General features: G+C 41.2%; 1 protein-coding gene across 1 annotated transcript; it reads left to right on the top strand.

Annotated features, from left to right (window-relative positions):
• The first annotated feature begins 9,618 nt into the window (after positions 1 to 9,618).
• LOC121362689 (solute carrier organic anion transporter family member 1C1-like) lies at positions 9,619 to 21,682 on the top strand. The gene is made up of 14 exons (XM_041484394.1): positions 9,619 to 9,747; positions 10,992 to 11,133; positions 11,211 to 11,343; positions 12,631 to 12,746; positions 13,285 to 13,431; positions 13,537 to 13,635; positions 15,346 to 15,591; positions 16,471 to 16,635; positions 17,110 to 17,305; positions 18,181 to 18,343; positions 19,073 to 19,257; positions 20,265 to 20,329; positions 20,474 to 20,591; positions 21,320 to 21,682. Exons 1-14 carry the CDS (start codon positions 9,619 to 9,621, stop codon positions 21,528 to 21,530), a joined length of 2,115 nt encoding a protein of 704 aa, XP_041340328.1. The 3' UTR covers positions 21,531 to 21,682.
• Positions 21,683 to 21,908: the final 226 nt, after the last annotated feature.

Consider the following 21,908-nt stretch of genomic DNA (forward strand, 5'->3'; position numbering starts at 1 on the left):
AGGCTATGGGCAGTGAGGTCCTGCATGTCTGTGGCTGTTCACACTGGGTTCAATACCACTGGATATTGAACTAAACAAATATCATTAAAATAATCTGGAGGTTTATGAATGTGAGAATAAGGCAAGAGTTGCGGTTGGGGTGAATCACAAAGATTGGCAGTCCTATATCAGGTGTCATTCGTATTACACCATCACAAAAACAGCAAAAAATGTCAAACTGCACCAGCACCCAGGAGTGAGAGCAATGCTGGGAGCCTTCCACAGCCTCCTGAGGAGGGCACTTCCCACTGAGATGAGCTGTCAGATCCCATGAGAGAAAGCAGGAGCCCAGCTTAAGTGCACACTGGCATAAAAAAGGAGAGATGGTGTGTGTGTGTGTGTAGCAATGGGGGTGATTCCTGCTCTGTGAATCAGTGGCAGCTCTGCACACACCTGGCAGCAAGAGGGCCAGGAAAATTCACTGGTTTCACCTGGGAGAGAGGAAAGTTTATTCTCAGGAGCTGGAAGAGTGCTGTGTTTTGGATTCAGTAGGAGAATGATGTCGATAACACACTGATGTTTTGGTTGTTGCTGAATTTTGTTTACCCCAAGTCAAGGACTTTCCAGCTTCCCATACTCTGCCTGGGAGAAGCTGCACGAGAAGCTGGGAGGGAGCTGGTCCAAACTAGCCAAAGGGATATTCCCTACCCTGGAATGCCATTTCCAGTATATAAACTGGAGGGAATTGGCCAGGATGAACCAGTAATTGTTAATGAACTGACTGGATATCAGTCAGCAACCATATAGACAACTTTTTGATGCACTTTCTCAAGTTTTGTTTCTCTTTCTTTTTTTCCTCCCTTTTCATTGCAATTATTATTATTCTATTTTATTTCATTCTAATTGTTAAACTGTTCTTAACCTATGGGTTTTACCTTTCTTTTTTTTTTTTTCAATTCTCCTCCCTGTCCCTCTGTGGAAGCAGGGTAAGCAAGCACCTGCATGGTATTTAATTGTTGGCTGGGGTTAAATCACAACAAGCAAGTACAGAAATTAAGATAAATTAATATATCCTACTCTAGTTCAGAAAGAAGCAAGGACAGAAAAAATCAGCTTCATGGGTTATCTCCTGTGGCTATATATTAAGCCTGTACTTGGTGAATAATTCTTTACAATACAGCTTTCCTTCCATAACCCATTTTCTTTACACGTAAGAATACCAGAAAAGAATTTGTTTCAGTAACTCTTATTTGCACTATACTTTGAAAATGTCCATTTTTCTCCTCCCTTCCTTCAGCTATGATAATCCTGTAAGTTAGCAAGCAGACAGAAACCATTCCCACTTTGAACTATTTTCGAGTCTGCTACTTTATTTTAGTGCTTTTTTTTTAAAACATGGATGCCTGGCTGAGTGTCTGACCACAGATGCACAATCTGGACTTGTTATAATCCTTGAAAAAATTATCTCAGCACTATTTGGATCTGTGAGCATCTTCCTACCAGAATTCTTCATCTTAAACTGTATCTGCAACTTGATGCTGTCGCACCAAGGTCAACAAACCTGGATCTTTCTTTTCTTTTTAGAGTTAGAGATACTAAACCGCAGCCAAGAGACTGCAAAGGAGCCAACACCTTTCACTTTCAAAGGTGAGACTGTTAAAAGAATTAGCTGAGGGGATTTCCCAACCTTTGCTATCAGCCTTGGAGGCCAGAGTGGGACTCACCCCCTTGTTAAGAAGCTCTGTGTGCCACGTAAAGTTGGGATATTATAGCAAGGTCCCCAGCTGGCACCTGCAGGACCAGGCTGGGCTAACCAGGCCATGCCACACAATAAAACCCCACGAGCCAAAGGCACATTTCCTCTCCTCCCTCCCAGGAAAAAATGCCACTCTCAAATGAAATGATGTCTTAGTTATAGGCACATCATTTTTAACCGTGTCAGGAGGGAATCTTCAAGAACTTCTAACACATAAAAAGGCAAGATCAGAAGACTGAGGGAACAATGCATTTATATATATATATATATATATTTAAAACATATAAAATATGGCTAATATATAAAATATAGCTATAGAGTTCATGCCATCCCAGCATCTGAGGGAATTACCAAAAAACAGACAGCAAGGGGTGTGGCTATCTCAAAAAGAGTAAACAAGCTGAATAATTATAGATTGCCTCCTTGAAGTGCTCAAAATAATGAGGAAGATTGATGTATGAAAGCACTATTGCAATATTTTGAAATAACAGCAGAATTGGTATCATCTGAGAGAAAACACTGACAGCACCACTTTGATTATGACACAACATGCAGCTTAATTCTGCAAAACAATAAAAGAAAAGTTACTAGAAATTCTAGAAGCTATGAAGTGCATAGACTTGCAAGCAGCCAGGTGGCAAGGGTATTTTAAAAGCATTTTCACATAGGCAAACATTATTAATAATTATTAATAATCTAGCCCAAAGGCTGTTGCCTAGAGGGCAGCTCTGACCCAGTCTGGTTGTCTTTTTTTGTGCCCTGGAGCATCACTAAGCAGGTGCTGCATGAGGCAGTTCCTAATCAACCTCTAGAAGACAAAAAGTCCATAATTGCTGTAAAAATGATGTTGGGCAATTTAAATGCGGGGCCCTTTAATGGTGATTTGAAGTGCTCATTAAAAGGACCTTACTTAAGCAACATGTGGCTAATATCAGCAGGTTAGTTAACCAGCAGCTCATCCCAGATTAATGCAGTTCACTGAATTTTGGAGAGTAAATAAGGAAAGGATTTAGTGGGAGCACATTCTCACAGCTGGATGATCACCAGGCCAGGAAGCTCTCTCTCATGGCTCTTGAGCATGGTCAGTGTGAAAGGTTGTTATGCACAACCAGAACCCTCTTGTTGACCCTGTGATGCTGGCACTTCTAAAATAAGATGTGGGAAAACACAAACTTGTTTAAGTAAAAACCAACCCGTGATAAGATTATACAGTCAGCAAAAATCTGTTTATTTAACTGTGCAGACAGACTGTTTACCAGTGTCTAGAAATCAAGCAGGATAAAACTATAATAGAAATAATTTTTTTTTTCCTACTAGAACAGTCTATGGGATGTTTCTGACATCTGATAGATTTTTCTGGCAGGAAAAAATCAAGACTCAGCCATTCTTGTAAAAGATCTGCTCTAGTGTAACAAGACAGATGAACAGTGGTTTATGGCAGTGGTTTTGTATATAATACCAGGTATTCAATTACATGAGCCATATTAATTTTTTCAGTCCTGTTAGCTCAGTTAATATCCCAGACCATGTGAAGGTGATGGGGAGCTTGCCCTGGGGTTTCACCTGAACTCAGCATGATTTTTGTTTCTGCTGTTCTATGATGCAGCTCACATTTGGATGGGCTACTAAAAAGGTCTAAGCACTCTCACCTGCCAGTGATTTACACTTAATTAATTCTGTGTCTGTAGTAACAACTCCAATCCAAGCTGCTGATTGAGGCTGGATGCAAAGAGAAGCTGTACAACCAGCATTAACATCTACCCTTTGTATTTTAAATAGAAAACAAAGAAAAAAATATGATTAAAACAGCACATCGTGGTCTACTCTTCCCCGGATGGATGCATGAGGCAAATCCACGAGAAAATAGCAAGTTCTTTTGAAAGGCAGATGCTCCACTGAGCAGTGGAAGGATAAATTCCCAGACACTGCCTGAGATGGAGACCACAGATCAGCTGTTTTTCTCTTGTTAGCTCAACAGCATCAAACACAAACTAGACACTGGCACAGGAGCACCAAAGACTCTTTTTCTGTTGTGGAAAAGTCTATTTCCACCCTCTGAGGATTCCTGTAGTATCCTAACTACAGGAGTATTTGCTTACACTCGCTGTACACCATCCCTTTTATTTAGTTTGTTAACGAAGAGTTAAATTTTAAAATACATCGATTTTCGGGATTAGCGTCCCGAGAATAAGAAGGGCTCTGATCAAAGCTGCCCGCTCCAGCTGGCCCTGCCTGGGAGCAGCTCCCTGCTCCTGCCCTGCCAGCTGTGCCTTGGCAGCCTCTCCTTCTGCTGGGGTCTGCTGCCACCCTCTGCCTGGAGGAGCCTGCAGCCAGAGAAAGGTGACTAAAGGTGGCCCAAGGTGACTCACTGTGGCTTTTGTAAGGACTGCTTTTAACCCTCAGCAGGAATCACAAATTACTGATATCTCAGTGTTCTTATTAAGGGGGTTTTTTGCTATCATAATCCTTTTTATTTATATTTTTCCTGCAAGTGTGAGTAATATAGAGGGGAGTCTTGGATGGAAAAAGTGATATGTCCCTTTTATTATTTTTTTTGTTGTTGTTGTTGTGAGTCCATAGTCTGATTTTACTTCAGTAGTTTCCTATTCTGGTAGTTTTAATCAATAGTTCTTGGTTCAAGAGTTCAGCCTTGATTGTGAATGCTTCCACAGACTGTTTGGACAGCAGCTGTCTGAAGATAGAAAAATTCTTCTCAGCCATACTGAAAGCAAAGTACAAAAGATATTTTAGTCCTGGAAAGTTATAAATTAATGGCATATACAGGGCTAGGAAAAAATAAGGAGAAACTGATTTGTGTTCACTGTCAGAATGATGAAAACAAGGAAATACTGTTTCCCTTATATGAAAGAGAAAGTAGCACCTTTTACTACAGGTTCTACTGCTCCAAAGTACAGAGTAATTTTAGCTCCATTCCTTTCCAGGTTTTTAGGATTAAAAGGCCAAAAACCCGCTTGGGCAGGTCTGCTAATACATCTGAAGACAGCCTGAAAAGGCAACCTTGGGAATGCAAAGCTTCACCATAAAACTTTATAAAACAGGGAAAACATGCTTGTCTTGTGACTAGAAGTGGATAGCTGAAGTTTTGTGCCACAGCAGGACATGAAGGATCACTAACTCCAAAAAAAAGAAGCCCATTAATTTCCATCTCTTGCGTGTATTTATTGCTCAGTAATGCTCTGACTGTGAGGACAACTCTTTTAGAAAAATTGCAGTGATGCAATGTTGGTTGGTTTGGGTTTTTTATTAATTCAGACTTAAATATAATGGGTGCAATCATACCTTAACACCATGGATTTTCTGTGCAGTGATGAATAAAGTCCCTCTTGACCATGTTATTGATCATTTAGTCATGGAAAAATAAAAATTGTTCTGCACAAAAAGTTGCAGCCAAAATGAATCAATAAAATAACAGCAGAGGTTTATGGAAGATGATAGAGCAAGTTAACCTTGAAGCCATTATAGGACACAATGGACTGGTGATTTGGAGCTGTCAGCATGGATTTATCAAGGGTCCATCAAGGTCTGACTGAGCTGGATGATTTCTATGAGGAAATCACACTGGTGGTGTGGTGAGAGAGCTGGCAGGGAAGGGGCAGGAGCTGCCAGGAATGGAATATTTTGGTGCAACGTCCAGGCAGACAGCAGTCATGTCTCACCTGCCTCAAGAGTGACTTGCCTTTTGAGCACCATTACTCTCAGGAATCAGGCAGAAGGCACAGCAGGGGCACAACCAAATAAAACTGTTTGGGTTTCCTTGAACCGGGCTTGTAAGTGATAAAGGGCTGCTCCAAAGTACACACAGCCCTAATGAACTTTCATATTTCACCTGCCTTTGCTGCTAATAGCAATAAACTATAAGTAGGAACAGTCTTCTAAGCATGAATGATTCTTGAACACCATCTTTCTTCCATATATCCAAGGCATTCCATTCTCTCTTCCTGCAAGTTCTTGGCTGGCTCTAGCAGAATGTGAACTGAATGGATTTTAGCCATAGACAATGAAAATATACCTTCATAACAAAATGCATTAGAAACAGGAATATTTCTAAAGCTGGGACACCATATTTTTCAACACCAGGAAGGTGTGAACCATTATAATCTAGACAATTTCAGGAAAAACAACAACAACAACAAATAAAACAAGAAAAAAACCCTATGTTTCACAAAAATTTACAAAAGGAACACACTTGCATGTCTTCTTCCTAATTAACTTTTGACCCCTGTGGATAAACATGCATTTTGGGACCTTTAACAGAGGGCAGAACTGGGAGGAGACAAGATTAAAACACAGGTTTGAGTTGGAAGTTAATGATTCTTCTACCATGTACCAGCAGAGCTTTGCTTAAGGAGAGAATTCTCAGACTTTTGGGCATTTGTGTGGTAATATAACTGCTGTTGTTGTGGATGCAGAACCTAGGTAGGAACCTCTTCAATGTTCTTTCTGTTTAGGAACCTCTTCCATGTTCTTTCTGTTTAGGAACCTCTTCAATGTCTTTTCTGTTTAGGAACCTCTTCCGTGTTCTTTCTGTTTAGGAACCTCTTCCATGTTCTTTCTGTTTAGGAACCTCTTCAATGTCTTTTCTGTTTAGGAACCTCTTCCGTGTTCTTTCTGTTTAGGAACCTCTTCCATGTTCTTTCTGTTTAGGAACCTCTTCAACATTCTTTCTGTTTGTCTTTAAAATGTTGTTGTTAGTGTTTGCAGCTGCCAAACAGGACCTGTGTAGTTTCCAGTTGCATTTGCTGTAATTGGTGGCAGCAGAGCCAGTCCTGGTGGACGTGTCAGTGCTTCAGTGGTGGCACCCTGCACTGTGTGTGTGTCTCTGAGCTGGCAGCATGCTGTCTTGAGCAGGGAGCACTGGGGTCTGCCCAGCTCTGTGAGACTCATTTTTCATGCTAGCTGAGCTTCAAAGGTGTCTTTAAAGATCAGACAGTTGGATTAGCGCTGCAGTTGGTGTAAATCGTTGCAGTTCCATAAATTACTGCAGGAAATGTGGCTCCTGGTTTGTGACTTGCTCTTCTGCTGGGTGATGTCACAGTCCCTGAGACTGCACCTGTGGTGACAATCAGCCCAAAGACTAGAGTGTCTTTGCTGCATTCTTAAAAGTCCTCAAACATCACTATATTTTTCTTTTGTAAGGCTCTACAAAACCTGCAGCAAACCATTGTCTTGACCTTTGTAAACTTATTACCTGTTATTCACGTGGAGTATTTTTTTTGTTGATGTTCTTATTGATTATAATTTGCACGTAATTAGGGGGATAAAACAAGCTGATTGTTTTTGTATATCCAATAAGAAACAGATCTGCATCCAATAAGGAGCAGATCTACTGGAGTTAGGCTGTGGTCCCTATAAGATCACGTCCCCTGAAGCACTGAGGAAACCTGTCCTTTGCAGGGCTGGCTGCATTCACTCTGCACTTGAATTGCAAGTTGCTGCCTGATTTCCCGTGGTGTCCTGGAAGCTGTCAGCTCCCAGCAGCACAAACAATTCACACTGGTTGTTCGTTCAGAGCCTTGGTTTTCTCCCACCCGATGTGGTTCTCAGAAGAGAGTGTACTGAGCATAAAATCAAGTGAATTTGTCAAATGTTCCAAAAAGTGAACTGAGTGTTAAATTTCATCTGTCTGTACTGCCTAGAATTTTTTAGTGGATTTTTTTTTCTTGTTTTTTTTTTGGGAAGAGGTTTGTTTTCTTCCCCTAGGAAGAAAGATGGGTTAATTTATGTTTAGGCTGATTGACTAGCTAGACAATTATTTACTTCTGCAAATGCAACTCTCTCAGATCACTATTACAGAAGAGTAGCTTGTGCAGGCCAAGAATGGTAGTTTTAGAGAACTCATATTAGTGAAAGGGCACGTTTAGTGCAGAAAGCTTCCTACTTTTGCTTTCATACTTCCTATTTTTAACCAGATCCTTGATTTATTAAACATGGGAAAAAAATACTAATGAAAAAAATCTAAAATAACAGCTTTATCAATACTTAAAATTATCATGCTCAGCAGCTACTGTATGTTGTCATCAATTGTCAATTAACTTTTTTTTTTTTTTTAATGTTCTTGTGGCCTGGAATTTCCCCAGCCTTTATATTTTCCATCTCCAGTGATATCTCTGTAGGTCAGGGTCAGCTGAGGGTGGGAGGACATACGGTCACCAGATTCTAAACCATGTTTTACCTTTAAACTCTCAAAAAAAAAAATCCACTTCTCCAATCCTGCAGTGATATGATCCCCCAGCATATTATTGTGGTCATCAATGCATCATAGTTTCAAGGAGAAGTTTGTACCCTCAGGTTGCACAAAGACAGGTGAATTTCAGAGGACCAGCTGCTCAGCAATTTTTGTGTACTAGCTTTCCCTGAGCACCAGGAATTTTATTTCATCACATTTTTGTTCATAGCTCTGCAGTCCTGGAGAAATCCTTCCTCTACTTCTTGTTCCTATCTGTCTGAGTAGCCAAAGGGAAAAAGAAGCCAATTTTTTTTTGTCCTGATACATGTGCTGACCCAGCCTTATAGCACAGCCACAAAAGAGTTTGGGAAGTAGATATTAGCAGTGGGAAAGCAGATGGACGTTTTCCAGCACTGGAAAAGTTCATCCAACTTTTTTCAGCTGCATTCAAGCATATAAAACCTCTCTTTGTGTGATTTGTTCCCCCTCTCTCTCTTTTTCGCTCTTTTCTCAAATGAGGAGAGTATTGTGAAAGGTAAAACAAACCAGGTCATGTGAGCTGAGATTTCTGAGTTCCGATTAATTGCAATACTCTAATAGAACATGCAATACTCCTGTCTGCAGGTCTGAACATGGCTTCTTTCAAGTGACCCATTTTTTTCTGAGGGGCTCTGCGGTGGCTTCTGGATCGTCCTTGAGAAATCTGTTCTGATTGTAGTGGGAGTTGCACAAACAGGCAAGTGTTTTCATTCTTTAAATAAACTATGCAAACAGATATATAGGCTTCCTTTACAGGTTTTCTCTGAATTTTCCTTTTTTAGTTGTTGTCCATCTCTCAGATACAGAGTTTTAAAAAGCTGAGGAAAAAAAAAAAAAGATGAAGTATTGAGCTATCCATTGCAATAAACCAAAATACAACTTAATAACCAAACAAGGATTTTAGCACTAAAACATTATGATGTGTCAAAGGATATATCATTGTCTATGGCTACAGGAAGCTCCTGGGGGAACTGGAGAAGTTCTGCTGAACTTCTGAGTTGCAGATGATTTCAAGCATGTGGGCATATAGACAGCACTGTGCAAACAGAAAGAGATCAGGGATACCCTGCATGTTATTGCAACAAGAAAAGAAACAAGTAATATTCTTACAGGAGGTCAGTTAGGTGAAATAATAAACTCCTTTGTCACTAAGAATTGTTTCCAACAAGCCAGGGTAAAGGAATAAATTGGATGGCACAGTGTTGCTACAGATTTTACCAAATCCTGAGTTCTAAACCGCATGGCCTGCAAATTCAGAGCTTCCTAGGAATCCCTGTGCTTCAGCACTACTGCTTTGTTGACCCTTGTAGTTTATTTTTGGACAGAGACTTTGTCTCTTGCTCCTCTGTCTAAACAGCCTTTTTAGCATTAAAAGACAGGACAAGGTAAAAAGCAGGGTGCTCATGTCTCCTAAAAAAAAAAAAAGTCAAAACTAGATGTTTCAGAATTTAAACAAATATACACTTTGAAACATGCAAGTCATTGAGCCAAATGGTTTTAAGTTGCAAGGTTCAGTTTCAACATCTCAGCACTTTCCTGTAATTAGTTTCACAAGATTCATCAGAGAGGTCCTTGAGCAGCTCTGTTTTGGCAAATGTGCTTTTGTGTTTATTACTGTTTTCTCTTGAGTTCAGGTCACTGAGTAAAGAAATCAGCCATGACAGTGGAAACCAAACCCAGCAACGTCAGTGACTCACACCAGGAGGCAGAACCTGACCAGCTTCTGGATGATGAAGGAAACAAAAACCCACCAGTCAAAAAGACTTCCTCTTGCACTGGATTGAAGGTTTGGTGCCTTAGCAGTATCACCATGAATTACCATTGGGGTTTTTTTTCCAAGAAGTGACATTTGTGACATGCCAAATTCCTTCATTCCTATCCCTGTCCTTTGAGGAACTGGATATGCACTAGAGGTCCAGGGGACAGTCAGATATTATATTTTTCCCAAAGAAAACAAAAACTCACGATCTACCATATTTACTCACAAGTTACTTGTAGGTGGATCCCTTTCTTGGTCATTAGAGAGGCAGCAGCTTCAGGTGGAAAACTTGAACCAGCCTCACTGAGTGCCTACCATGCACTTGTCTGGAGGTTACTGTCACCACCAGTCTCGTAGGGTCAAAACAAGGTGAGGTGAACCACGTTTCATCAAAGGTTTTGTGACTGACCTGAGCACTGCATTTTAAACCCCGAACGACCCCAGGGATTTTTGTTTGTGTTTTCATGCTTATCAGTAGTTTGAGGTTTCAGCCAAACCCTCTGAGAGTACTGCTGGCATAAGGCACAAAGGGTGGTTCTCAGAATTTTTGCCAATCGAGCTCAGGAAATGTAGAATGTATCAGGACAAACCCCACACTTGGAAGAGTTTTCTCTTCATTCCTGACAAAAAGAGAGTAAATATACCAAATTTCAAGCTTTTTTTTTCCCTGGATTGGCTTTGCAGCCAATAGAATTACAATTTCTAAACCTACATTTACTTTGTTGATTTACCCAAGTTTCTGCTGTGTTAGAACTCTTGCCCAGTGAGCAAAAAGTCTATTTGGATTTTAGACTATGTGGAAATCACTGGATAATATTTAAACAAACTTAAATATTTTTTCCAAATACATCTTTATTTGCAAAAGCCACAAGGTGTGTTGGTGGAAGCAACAGTCAAACTACAAGAGTATTAAGCTTTTCCTTGTGAGATATATGATATACAAGCAACATTTCAGAATATATCATTTGACACAGAGATAAGCTCAACCAGTTAGTACCACATTCCTCATACTGATGTATCATAAAAGCTTGCTGAAAGCACCAAAATGATGCCATATGATTGAGTTATAAGCAGTTATGAATTGGCCTAAATTAAGGAACATGTGACCCAAGCAAAAGGTAATTTGGGCTCAGATTGACTTTGCCACTCCAATTTGAGTGTCAAATATGTCATGATGATGATGGCTCCACACCATTTTAAGTGCGTTTGATCCCTCTGTGACCAGTTCTCCTGCCTGTCCCTCCCCTTTCCTGTCTGAATCTTTTCCCCAGGTGTTTCTGGCTGCTCTGTCCTTCAGCTACTTCAGTAAAGCCCTGTCTGGTACGATAATGAAGAGCTCCATCACTCAGATTGAGAGAAGGTTTGACCTGACCTCCTCTATCGCAGGGCTCATCGACGGGAGCTTCGAGATGGGTAATGGGTGTTCCCTAACACACAGAGAACTGCTCAGAGACAGCAGCTGGCACTCATTCTGCTTCCTTTCCTTGCAGGGAACTTGCTGGTGATTGCATTTGTAAGCTATTTTGGAGCTAAGCTGCATAGGCCCAGAGTAATAGCTGCGGGATGCTTTACTATGGCTTTGGGATGCTTTTTGTCAGCCATGCCTCATTTCTTCATGGGATAGTAAGTACTGATTATGGTTAATTTGGGTAACCTAGCACTGGAGTTGCATGCTGCTTTTTAGATGAAACTTGTGTATTTAGTCTTAGATTTCCTGTGGAATCTCACTTCCAAGTGCGACAAACCCCAGGTGGCACACACATCACTGTTGTGGTGGGGAATGTTCATTTAAAAAACACAGCTCTTCTCAAGTGAAAGTACAACTCCTCAAAAAAATGAGAAGATCACAGTGCTTTAGTTTCCACTCAGAGTTGTTCAGAAAGGAGCCAAAGAATGCAATGGTGCTGGAGCCTGCAGGTGGATGAGTGCTGGTAGAATTCATACCAAGTTTTTCCTGCTCCCAGTGCACATGCCTGGTTAAACTGATTTTCTGTGTCTGGTTAGTTGTTATTCACCTTCTCCAGGCTCAGGGAATTACTGCATTATGCTCATGTGTGAAAATGTTTCTAGCCATAGCTTGAGCACGGAGATGACAAATAGAGTGAGACATATTTCTGTTGATTCCTTAAATATATTAGAATAATTTTAGGTATACCACTGCAAAAAGGAGACTGAGGAACGCTTTCTTTCATGTTAGTGGATCTCGCACTAGAACCAGACTTTTCATCAGTTTTTCACTGTCTAAGACAGGCCATGTATCATCCTCATCTACACTGGGCAAGTCATGAGCCTGAGCCTGAACATTTGTAGGGGAGCTGCTCTGCACTGTGTCTCCTGGTGACTGCTCTTTGTTTCAGCCTGAAAAATAAGCCTGCGTGCTCTGACAGAGCCAGGGCAATTCCTTGAAGCTGAATGTGTGCTTCAGCATGTTGTTCTGCTAAAGCTAATTGTACTTTGCCCTTCAGCAGCACTCGTTTCTGAGAGAGGGACCATGTTGAAGCAGCTGAACAGACCAAACACATCTCTAAGATGGAAAGGGGGCCTTTGCTCAAATTCAAGACATTCATCTTTTTCTCCTTGGCTGTGGGGTCCACACAGGGAGCTCACTTAACCCTCAGTTTAGACACAAAAATTCAATTCTATCTGAAATGCTTCCACAAGCCCTTTTGAATTTTCCAGCTTAAAACATTATGCCTTCCAGACAGAGAATTCTAAGTTTTATTTGTTCTTAACTTCAGTATTTTGGTTTTCTAAAGTATTCTTTAATAATCTTATTTGCTCCTTTGAATTGATATTTAATCAAAGACACCTTTCTCTTTAGGGAAACAGCAGCCAAGGTGGTTCCAGCCCTACCACACTGGTGTTTCCCTGGTGAGCACTGCTTCTAAACCTCCTCTTGTGTGTTTGCAGCTACAAGTATGAGACAACATCACACACAGCTGCTTCGGCCAGCGTAAATTTCAGCATAAATCCCTGCTCCGTACATCAAGATGTGAATGACACTGTCCTGGAAGACTCACAAGCAGGTATGGAACTGTAAATGAAAGCACAAATACAGGAGATTGTTTACCTGGGACCTGGAGATGGGGACAGAGTATGAAACTGCATGGAAAGTAACAGGAATAAATGGAGATTTCTATAATCCTCCTTACAATATGGAATATAGCTGTTTTATGTGTTGCTTGTATGGGACACAGGTAGAGAATGAGCCAAGCTTTGCACCAGAAACCATCTCAAACTTGTCACATTAAAGATACATGATATATGCCAGGTAATATATTTATAAAAATATCAATAAGTTATTTTTTTAATGAGATTTTTTTTTTCTGATGAGTGATACCTGTGCTTTTAAAAATCAAATGCAATGGAGGTGGAAGAATGTGTTATTAAAAGATCATGAAAAGTTATAACGGGATTGACAGCCTTTTATTTATCTTCTATAAAGAATTGTTCTTAATACCTTGATTTCTAATCTATAATCATTTCGTGTGCTACATTTCCTGTGGTCTCCCCCAGTTTCCCATTGAAATATTTTATTACAAAGGCGTGAACTCTCCTCTGCAGGCTGTGACAAGGAGCCATCATCACATATGTGGATATACATCTTGCTGGGAAACATGCTGCGTGGGATTGGTGAGACACCAATAGCGCCCCTGGGCATCTCCTATCTCGACGACTTTGCCAAAGAAGAGAACGTTCCCGTGTATGTAGGTAATCCCAACATGAAGGGAACTCGGAGATTCCTAGGGTGAGAGGTCGAGGAGCCTCTGCAGGAGACATCAGAGGGTACTAGCATCTGCCTCGTTCTATTTTCAGCCTGCTTGCACACCATAGCCATGATGGGCCCCATGTTTGGTTTCCTGCTGGGATCTCTGTGTGCAAGGCTCTACGTGGATATTGGATTCGTGGATCCAGGTAAGCCAAACAGAGGAAAAGTGGAAGTAAGCTAATGCTTGTTCATAAGAATTGCCTATAAATGGTTGCGTATGTATGCATTATGTTAATTATGTTATATATGTTGTGTTTGAATTATACTTATTTTAATACATTATATATATTATATAAGATATATAATACATAATATATAATATTGTGTATAATATTATATATTATTATAATTTATTATAAGTAAATTATTTAAATAATAATGAATTATTTAAATGTAATAAATTATATCAAGATAAAATATTAATATGCATGAAGAGATACAAAATATAAATAGATTATATAAATAAAGAGATGCAAAATATAAATAGATTATATAAATATATAATGTATAAATATAAATATATTATGTAAATATAATATATTATATAGTGTTATATTATTGAAGATATGAATTATTATTGAAATAATGTATTAATTTTTATTTATTGAATTACTGAAAGCTTTTAGAGTAAAGGCAGAGTTAGACTGGGAGCATGCTTTAGAACTGTGCTTTAATATTAAAGGATTGCAATACACACTTAACCTAAGAATTAGTACCAAGAACTCTCACAGAACCCAGATTTTTTTCTAAACTGGAACTTGAACAAAAAAAGATTCTGCTAGTGCAGCAGCTTTACAGTTTGGGGTAATTACCCATCCTTTCCACTGAGTATTTTACATTATTTGCATTCCACACAGTTTTTGCAGCACAATGTACACATTTTCTCAGCTCTTGCTTCTTCAGATGAAACGAAAACACATGCATGTGCTCTCATCTGCACAATGCCAGAGGGGACACAGCAATCCCTGTAAGTGGTGGCTGTTCCTTTGCAGTGATCTTGTTTCTCCAGCAGGACAGGGAAGTTTTCAGATCTTCAGAATCCTGTAGCTGGATGGGTGAACTGTTTTGTCTTCGCCCTTTGTTAAGCCAATGTTTGATTTTATTTAGGAGTAAAGACAGTGAGCCAATTCTGGTCATGCAGTGAAAAGTCTTATGATCTTGGTCGCCCACCAAACATGCCAGAATCAAAAATCATCCAAATACAACCAGCTGCTCCCATCTTCCTTGCAGTACTTTTAAAGCCATGGGTAATTTCACTGACACTACAGAGAATGTCCAATTGCTTCACAGCAGCCTACACAATTCAGGAAAGCAGAGCATGCTCTTGGGAGCCAAAAAACACACCACACGTGAGCCCTGCCTGGCTTCCCTTGTGCTGGGTGAGGACCTTGGTGCTGCTGTGTCTGCCACGAGACATCAGGCAGTGAAAGGTGTAGAATGGCAGATAAAAATAACGCTGCACAAACAGGAATGGCTTCAAACCAAAACAGAGTAAGGTTGGATCAGGAAGAAGTTCTTCCCTGCAAGGATGGTGGGGCACAGGAACCAGTTGTCCAGAGAAGCTGTGGATGCCCCATCCCTGGATGTGTTCAAGGCCAGGCTGGAGGGTTTCAAACCATCCTGGTCAACCCTAAGGTGTCCCTGCCCACGGGACACCTTCCAACCCAAACCAATCCATGATTCTATAACACCTTTCAGGGTATGATTCCCGATGCCTTCACTGTGTGGTTGGTCCCTCACTAGATGTTTATTGCTGGAAGTCAGGCACTATAAAATGCAGCTGCTGCAGCAGAAAAGGGCTGGGGAGGTTCAGCTTCTCCACTGGGGTAACTTGTGCCTGTTTCCCTCGTTTTTAGGGAGCATCACCATCACCCCACAGGACTCCCGCTGGGTGGGTGCATGGTGGCTTGGCTTTTTAATAGGTGGAGCAGCCAGTTTCCTGTCTGCTATTCCATTCTGCTTCCTGCCAAAGAGTCTGAAAAAGCCAGAGGAAGCCAAGAAGGACAAAACTTCACATGGGCTCTTGGAAAACGTGGGTGCTGCAGGGAATAAACTTTCTCCTGAAAAAACTAAGCCAAGGAAGTGGTCAGTGATGCTGAAAGGCAAGTGTTTCTCATGTTGTACAAATGTGAAAAGCAACAGGCACAACACACATAGGAAATGTAACAGTTCTGCAAAATATTTTGCCTCCTCTGCACTTCCATCTAAACCAGGCAGTTATCCCCAGGAAAGGAAGGGTCTGCCAAAAACTATTAGAAGTGAAAGAGCTTGTTCAGGACTCTGAGGTTCTGCATGCATCACCTGAAATAAATCATCACCTGAGTGGCACCTCCCTCTAAAATTTTGCACTGGAAGAAATTTGAACACAAAAAAAAAAAAGTGTTCCTGTATGTGAACCTAAAGGAAATATTCAAAGGCTCCTTTTGCCGTATGAAAAGACAAATGATTAATTTGAGAGAGTTCATGGGGACTCTGAAGTACTTTGGTGCCTGATGAAAATACTTCAGTCTTGAATAGTTATGGTTGCGCAGTTCTTAGGCCAAAAAAAGTCGTGGGAAAGTGATGGGAAAAAGTGACTCTGCCTCATTTATCAAATATTTTGTTCAGATCCCAGTGGAAGACACTGGACAGCCCCACTGAGGCAGCTCTCACTTAGCCTTGAGCCTGTGGTAATATTCATGGAAGCTGAACACAGTCTGTGCTGTGTGGAGCCCCTTAGTCTTCATGTGCATATCTCAACAGAGCAGCCAGGCCTTAACCCCCTTAACTTCTGTCTCCTTTAGGATTCTCTTCCTGTATCTCAGCCTCTGGTGTTTTTCAAGAGCCTGATTTTGCTTTCAGATACCCTCATGCAAATGGAGATCAGTGCAGCTTGCCCTTGGACAGCTGAGAGGAGGAGCTTGCCCTAAGTTTTGCAGGTTGCTCACCAGTAATGATGCCATGCATTTTTCAACGCCATCTCATATGTCCCTCTCTTTCAGATTTCTATAACTCCCTGAAAAAGGTATTGGGTAATCCAATGTACTTTACATTTTTGTGTTGCTCACTGTTACAGTTCAACAGTTTTATTGGTATTGTGACTTACAAAGCAAAGTACATGGAACAGCAGTATGGACAATCTACATCCAAATCCAACTTCCTAATAGGTGAGTTCCACCATGCAAGGGCTGCTTGTGCTGTCAGCAGTGCATGGGGGTAGGTTCTGGTGGGCTTTATCTGGGGCTGAATTCCAGGCAGAGCAGGTGGGGGTAAATAGTGGTCTGACCTGAACCTGAATTATAAAAAAAAATACAGTGTTTGTGCCTGTGGGACCATAAGAAATTTCTAGGTTATATCACATTACATTGCATTTATGTGATATTTATAGCCAGGGCACCCCAAATATGCAATGACTGTGGTGTGGAAGTTTTGGTTGCTGAAGCAAGTTCCTTGCAATGGGAGTGGGTTTGGAGGGTTAGGCACTGCACAAACAGCAACTCCCGGGGCTGGAGTGAACACAAACCTTCCTAAAGTCATAACAGACCCTAAAGCTGCCAGGAACAAAAAAAACTAAGGACAGAATTTGGCTCTTAAAACTATAATGTTTAATTCTAACATTCCCCTTCTGTAATCTCTTTCAGGAGTGACATCCTTTCCTCCTGTACTTCTTGGAATTTTCCTAGGAGGGCTTATAATGAAAAAGTATAAGATGGGCGTCATTGCAGCGACAAAGTTTTCATTTACCATGTCATTTTTGTCCTATGCCGTCAGCTTGTTACGCTTTTTTGTTGGCTGTGATAACCATGTGGTGGCAGGAATGACAGTGTCCTATGAAGGGTGAGTATAGAATAGCAAAAAAAAAAAAATAATGTGTTTTTCTCCACAGTTCTCAAAAAATGTACTGTGGCATCAAGGCTGAAGGAGAAAGATGCTTTTGCAATGCTTCAGAGAAAGTGAGCACTGCCACATGTCACTGGGGTAATTTTGTTGGTCAGCCTGCCAAAGCCCAACGCTGGTTAAAGATTAATTAGGAATTGCTTCATTAGCAATGTTGGTTGTTCTGCTGGGGGAGGGTGGGAGTATTGCTGTGCTATGTTTTCACTAGGAATGTAAATGGTGGACCAGGGAATAATATGCTTAGGAAGCACTGGGATAAGAAAATGGCAAGCACATCAGTTTCATTTGCCTAGAAAGGAGAAACTGAGTGAAGACATATCTTTTCCCTCAATACACAAAGCATGTCTGAACGCAAAAGATAATACTAAATTATTTATATCCTCTATGAAAAGTTAGACTAGGCTTTAACAGAGGAGTATTTTCTAACTACAGAGACCAGGAGATCTGGTTTCTGACATTGGTGCATTTTTACCATCTGATAAAGATATAGTTGATAAGACTGTGATAACCCTTGCCAGCTCTAAATTCAGTTAGGGGGGAGCCCAAATGACCTCTCCCTCCTTTCTGTTTTCTGTCTACACCTGTAAAATCAGTAGCAATGTTTTCATTTGTTTCAAAATTCTCTATAATCTAGCAATGGCTTTAACATCAGTGCAAGTAGGATGGAATCTCAAACAGACCAATAGAGATGTAGAAACACGTCCTGGGCGTGTGAGGTGGGGCTCAGAGCAGCAACACTGCCGCACAGAAGGGACTTCACTGACTTCAGCACTGAATTAAAAATGCCTTTCCCTTGTCTGAACTTCATTTCCAAGCAACCCCATTCCGTACCACAACAATTCCCTATTTTCGGAATGCAACTCTCACTGCAAATGTGCCTCCAACGTGTGGGACCCTGTGTGCGGAGCCAATGGGATCACCTATGTTTCTGCATGTCTGGCTGGGTGTGGGACTTCCGTGGGACATGGAAAGAACACAGTAAGAGACCCTGCTTTGGTTCCCGAGGTTTCCTACCAGCTTATTCTCCATGCAGCATCAGGAATTTAGTAGGATAATGCATTACAGGAAAGCCAAAGTTACTGGGGACTAGTCAGTAAGGGATTTTTGATTTCTGGCTACAAAGAGCACAGAAAAGAGAGATTTCTCTGATTTCTCTGTGGGTTTCTCTTGCCCCTCTCTGTGCACATTAAGCAGAAGGCCCTAGCTCCTTGTTCTAGATATTAACTTTCACCTTCTGTAGGTTGAGCACGAGAGGGGGAAACACACAAATCAAATTGGTTCCATGTTGCCTGAAGGTTTTCCACAGGTTTTGCCTTTCGTAAATGTCATTTTGGCTGTCCTGAGGCTTTACCTAACAGCTGAAATACACTAAGATAGAGCAGTATCTTCCCTGCTACTGATCATTAAAGTATGAAAAATGGGTTAAGGCAAGGCAGCTTGTTTCTTCCATGTGAGACTTTGGGATGTCAGGAAGCTGCTTGTTTTTCTGGGTGACTGATTTTTGCTTGGCATGGAGATAATGCCCCGAGTCCCAGAGACAAAGCTCCAGTCCATGCACGTAAACCTTCATTGGGCTGTGCCATTTGCATGTTTCCTGATCACTCCAGAACACAAATGGTCTGGAGCTGTCTCTTTGCTCTGTTTTCTCTCCAGCAGAATCCCCACTTCATGAGCAGTGTCCTACCAAACCTGTTTTGTGTCTTCCAGGTCTTCCATAACTGCAGATGTCTTGAAATCAACAGTTCATGGACAGGAAACAATTCTGCTACCCTGGGGCAATGTCCAAAAAGTGATGATTGCTCGAGGAATTTCATTTATTACACAGTAATACGAGTCATAGGTGGATTTTTCTATGCCCTGGGAGCCACTCCTTCATACATGCTTACATTCAGGTGAGAAAAGCTGGCTGTTGACCAAAGGCTTTCTAGGGAGGTTTTCAAAGTCATGTTTGTTTCCTTATCTTAGATCAAAAAGGAGTTTCTTGCTGATTAGGAGCTGTAGTAGTAGGACAAGGAGTAATGGGATCATACTGAAAGAGGGAAAGTTTAGGTTAAAAGAAATTCCTCCCTGTGAGGGAGGCCCTGGTCCAGAGCAGCTGTGGCTGCCCCTGGATCCCTGGAAGTATCCAAGGCCAGGTTGGATGGGGCTTGGAGCAGCCTGGGACAGAGAAAGGCGTCCCTGCCCATGGCTTTGGAACAAGACAATCTTCAACATCCCTTCCAAACCAAACCATTTTGTGATTCTCTGGTTCTGTAATCAGGTTTTCCAGAGCATGTCCTTTTTTTCTGCTTGGATTCTGAAAGTGCCATGCAGTTGCCAGGATTTGTGGATGTGCAAGGAGATGGCAGAGGCTGGAGATAAAATGAATTTAAGACCAGTGCCCATTTCTGATGCCTGCAGTTCCCCATGGAACAGATTGCCAGGAGGCTCTGTGCTGTCCAAGATGTGTCCTTGTACAGAGGAATTCTGTTCAAGCACAGAAAGATGCTGCACTGACCCTGCTACCTGCAACTCTTTTGTCTTAGAGCAGTAGGATATTTCCCATTAAATATTCCATCAAGTGAAGGAAATGTATGCCCAAGAGTGAAAGCAGTTGGAGAAATCATCTCCAAAAGGTCAGGACGGACTCTGATTATGGCTTTAAAACTTCAATTCCTTAACTTGGCATAGGGAATGGACTTGCCAGGAGCTATTTGATGAAAATCAGTAGATTAATTCACCTCTTTCATAGCACTTAACACACTTCAGCAGATGAAGGAAGCACTCTTCTTCCAAAGAACTTCCAAAGTGCTTCTTCCATCAACAAGTGCATTAAATTCAGGTTATTTAATAGCATTTAACAGGCATGTCTAAGCACTAAACAGGCCAGCACTTCTTACTTATCCCTCTTTTTTTCCAGATGTGTCCAGCCAGAGCTCAAAGCTCTCGCGGTGGGTCTCTTCACGCTCATTATGAGAATGCTGGGTAAGAGAAGCCACGGCAGGGTCCAACCCACCTGGCGCTGCCCTGGCAGCCTGCAACCACCCCTGAGGAAATGGAAATCCGGTTCCTGAGAGGGTGTCCCTTCCTGCGAAGCCCTGTTCCCATGTTTTGCTTGTCTCCTTGCAGCTGGGATTCCAGCTCCGGTTTATTTCGGCGCAGCCATCGACAGGACGTGCCTCAAGTGGGGCAGCACCAGCTGTGGGAAGAGAGGGGCTTGCAGGCTCTATGACTCCAATGCAAACAGGTGAAGAAAATTAGGGCCCAAAATCCAAAGGCATCCAAAATCATGGTCAGATGTTAACTCTGGGCTCCGCTTTAAGTCGGTCCACAATTCCTGAAATTGAAAAATCTCGAGATCAAGCGTTAAGCTCTCCACTTTTAGTCAGTTTTTATGTTGTACAAAAGGAATTTAATACCCATGAGAGAGATTTCTGGAATGAATTGTGTATTTTTAGCCAATTAAAAATACCTCAGCCTTTAGGACTTTAAAGTGGAAAGTTACCTAAATTTAGCTTATTTGCAGGTAGTTTGTTCACACTGGCAATAATGTTAACTCTGTGCGTTGGCCACTTTTGGAGAAAAGTCCATGGAAGAATATTGTACTGAGTAGCTATAGGTGTTGGTAAAACCCAGTCACCAGCCTGCTGGGGGAATGCTCCATAGATTTTTCTCTGTTTCACTCCAGCCTTGGCCACTTCTGGTGTGTTTTTTATGTATAATAGTCTACTCTGGTGGCCTCAATATATTTCTAGCCCTAAAGAGTCTAAAGCCTTAAAGTGAGCCAAAAATCTTTCCTCCCACTGCCCCCCCCCAGGAAAAAAAAAAAAAAAAAAAAAAAAAAGAANAAAGTTTTTTTTTTTTTTTTTTTTTTTTTTTGTATATATGAGAGCCTTAAAAGCCATTAAAATTATTTTCTTTAGTGTTTTTGAAAAATTCAACAGCTGGCTCAATCTTCTGTGCTCTGTCCCACAGGTATGTCTTCCTTGGTTTAGGAACAATTTTAATAGCTCCTTCCTTCTTGGTTGGAATAATTTTTTATACATTGGTAAAGAGACACTTTCAAAATAAGAACTCCAGCTCTCTAGAGAATGGACAAGAAGATGCTGCTATGAATAAAGAAGACAATTGCAAGATCAAAGAACCTTTGCCAGGTTCTGACGCAGAGAATGAATCCTCTATTTAGAAAGAAATTTAGAAATGTGAATCAGGTCAGCTTCTTTTAGAAACACCATTTAAAATGCTGTGAGTAACTAAATAATAAATAATAGCACTGCACAGAGAGCATAACTAATAGCAAAACTGCAAACAACAACAATAAACGCTAACAAACGAGAATGAAAGTGCCTGATGTGTATTTATTACCAGTAATAACAGAATGAGTTACACAACCTGACAAAGGAAAACCTCCTGGGCAATTCTGACAGAGCCAGTGGGGTTTTTTAGTGGGATTAAAGATGCTGCCAGGACATCCACATTCCAAAGGCTCACAAAAAGTGATCCCTGTATGCAGGTCCATGCAGGGGACTGACACAACAGGGACAGCCTTTGTGACTCCATCGAA

Source organism: Pyrgilauda ruficollis, unplaced genomic scaffold (assembly GCF_017590135.1).
Source record: "Pyrgilauda ruficollis isolate IOZ18807 unplaced genomic scaffold, ASM1759013v1 scaffold66, whole genome shotgun sequence".
Lineage (NCBI taxonomy): Eukaryota > Metazoa > Chordata > Aves > Passeriformes > Passeridae > Pyrgilauda > Pyrgilauda ruficollis.

Excerpts from the sequence above, each read along its gene's own strand:
- LOC121362689 (XM_041484394.1), top strand. The coding sequence starts at position 9,619 with ATGACAGTGGAAACCAAACCCAGCAACGTCAGTGACTCACACCAGGAG. Across the intron at positions 9,748-10,991 it reads CCTCTTGCACTGGATTGAAG|GTGTTTCTGGCTGCTCTGTC; the intron begins GTTTGGTGCCTT and ends TCTTTTCCCCAG. Across the intron at positions 12,747-13,284 it reads CCTGGAAGACTCACAAGCAG|GCTGTGACAAGGAGCCATCA; the intron begins GTATGGAACTGT and ends TCTCCTCTGCAG.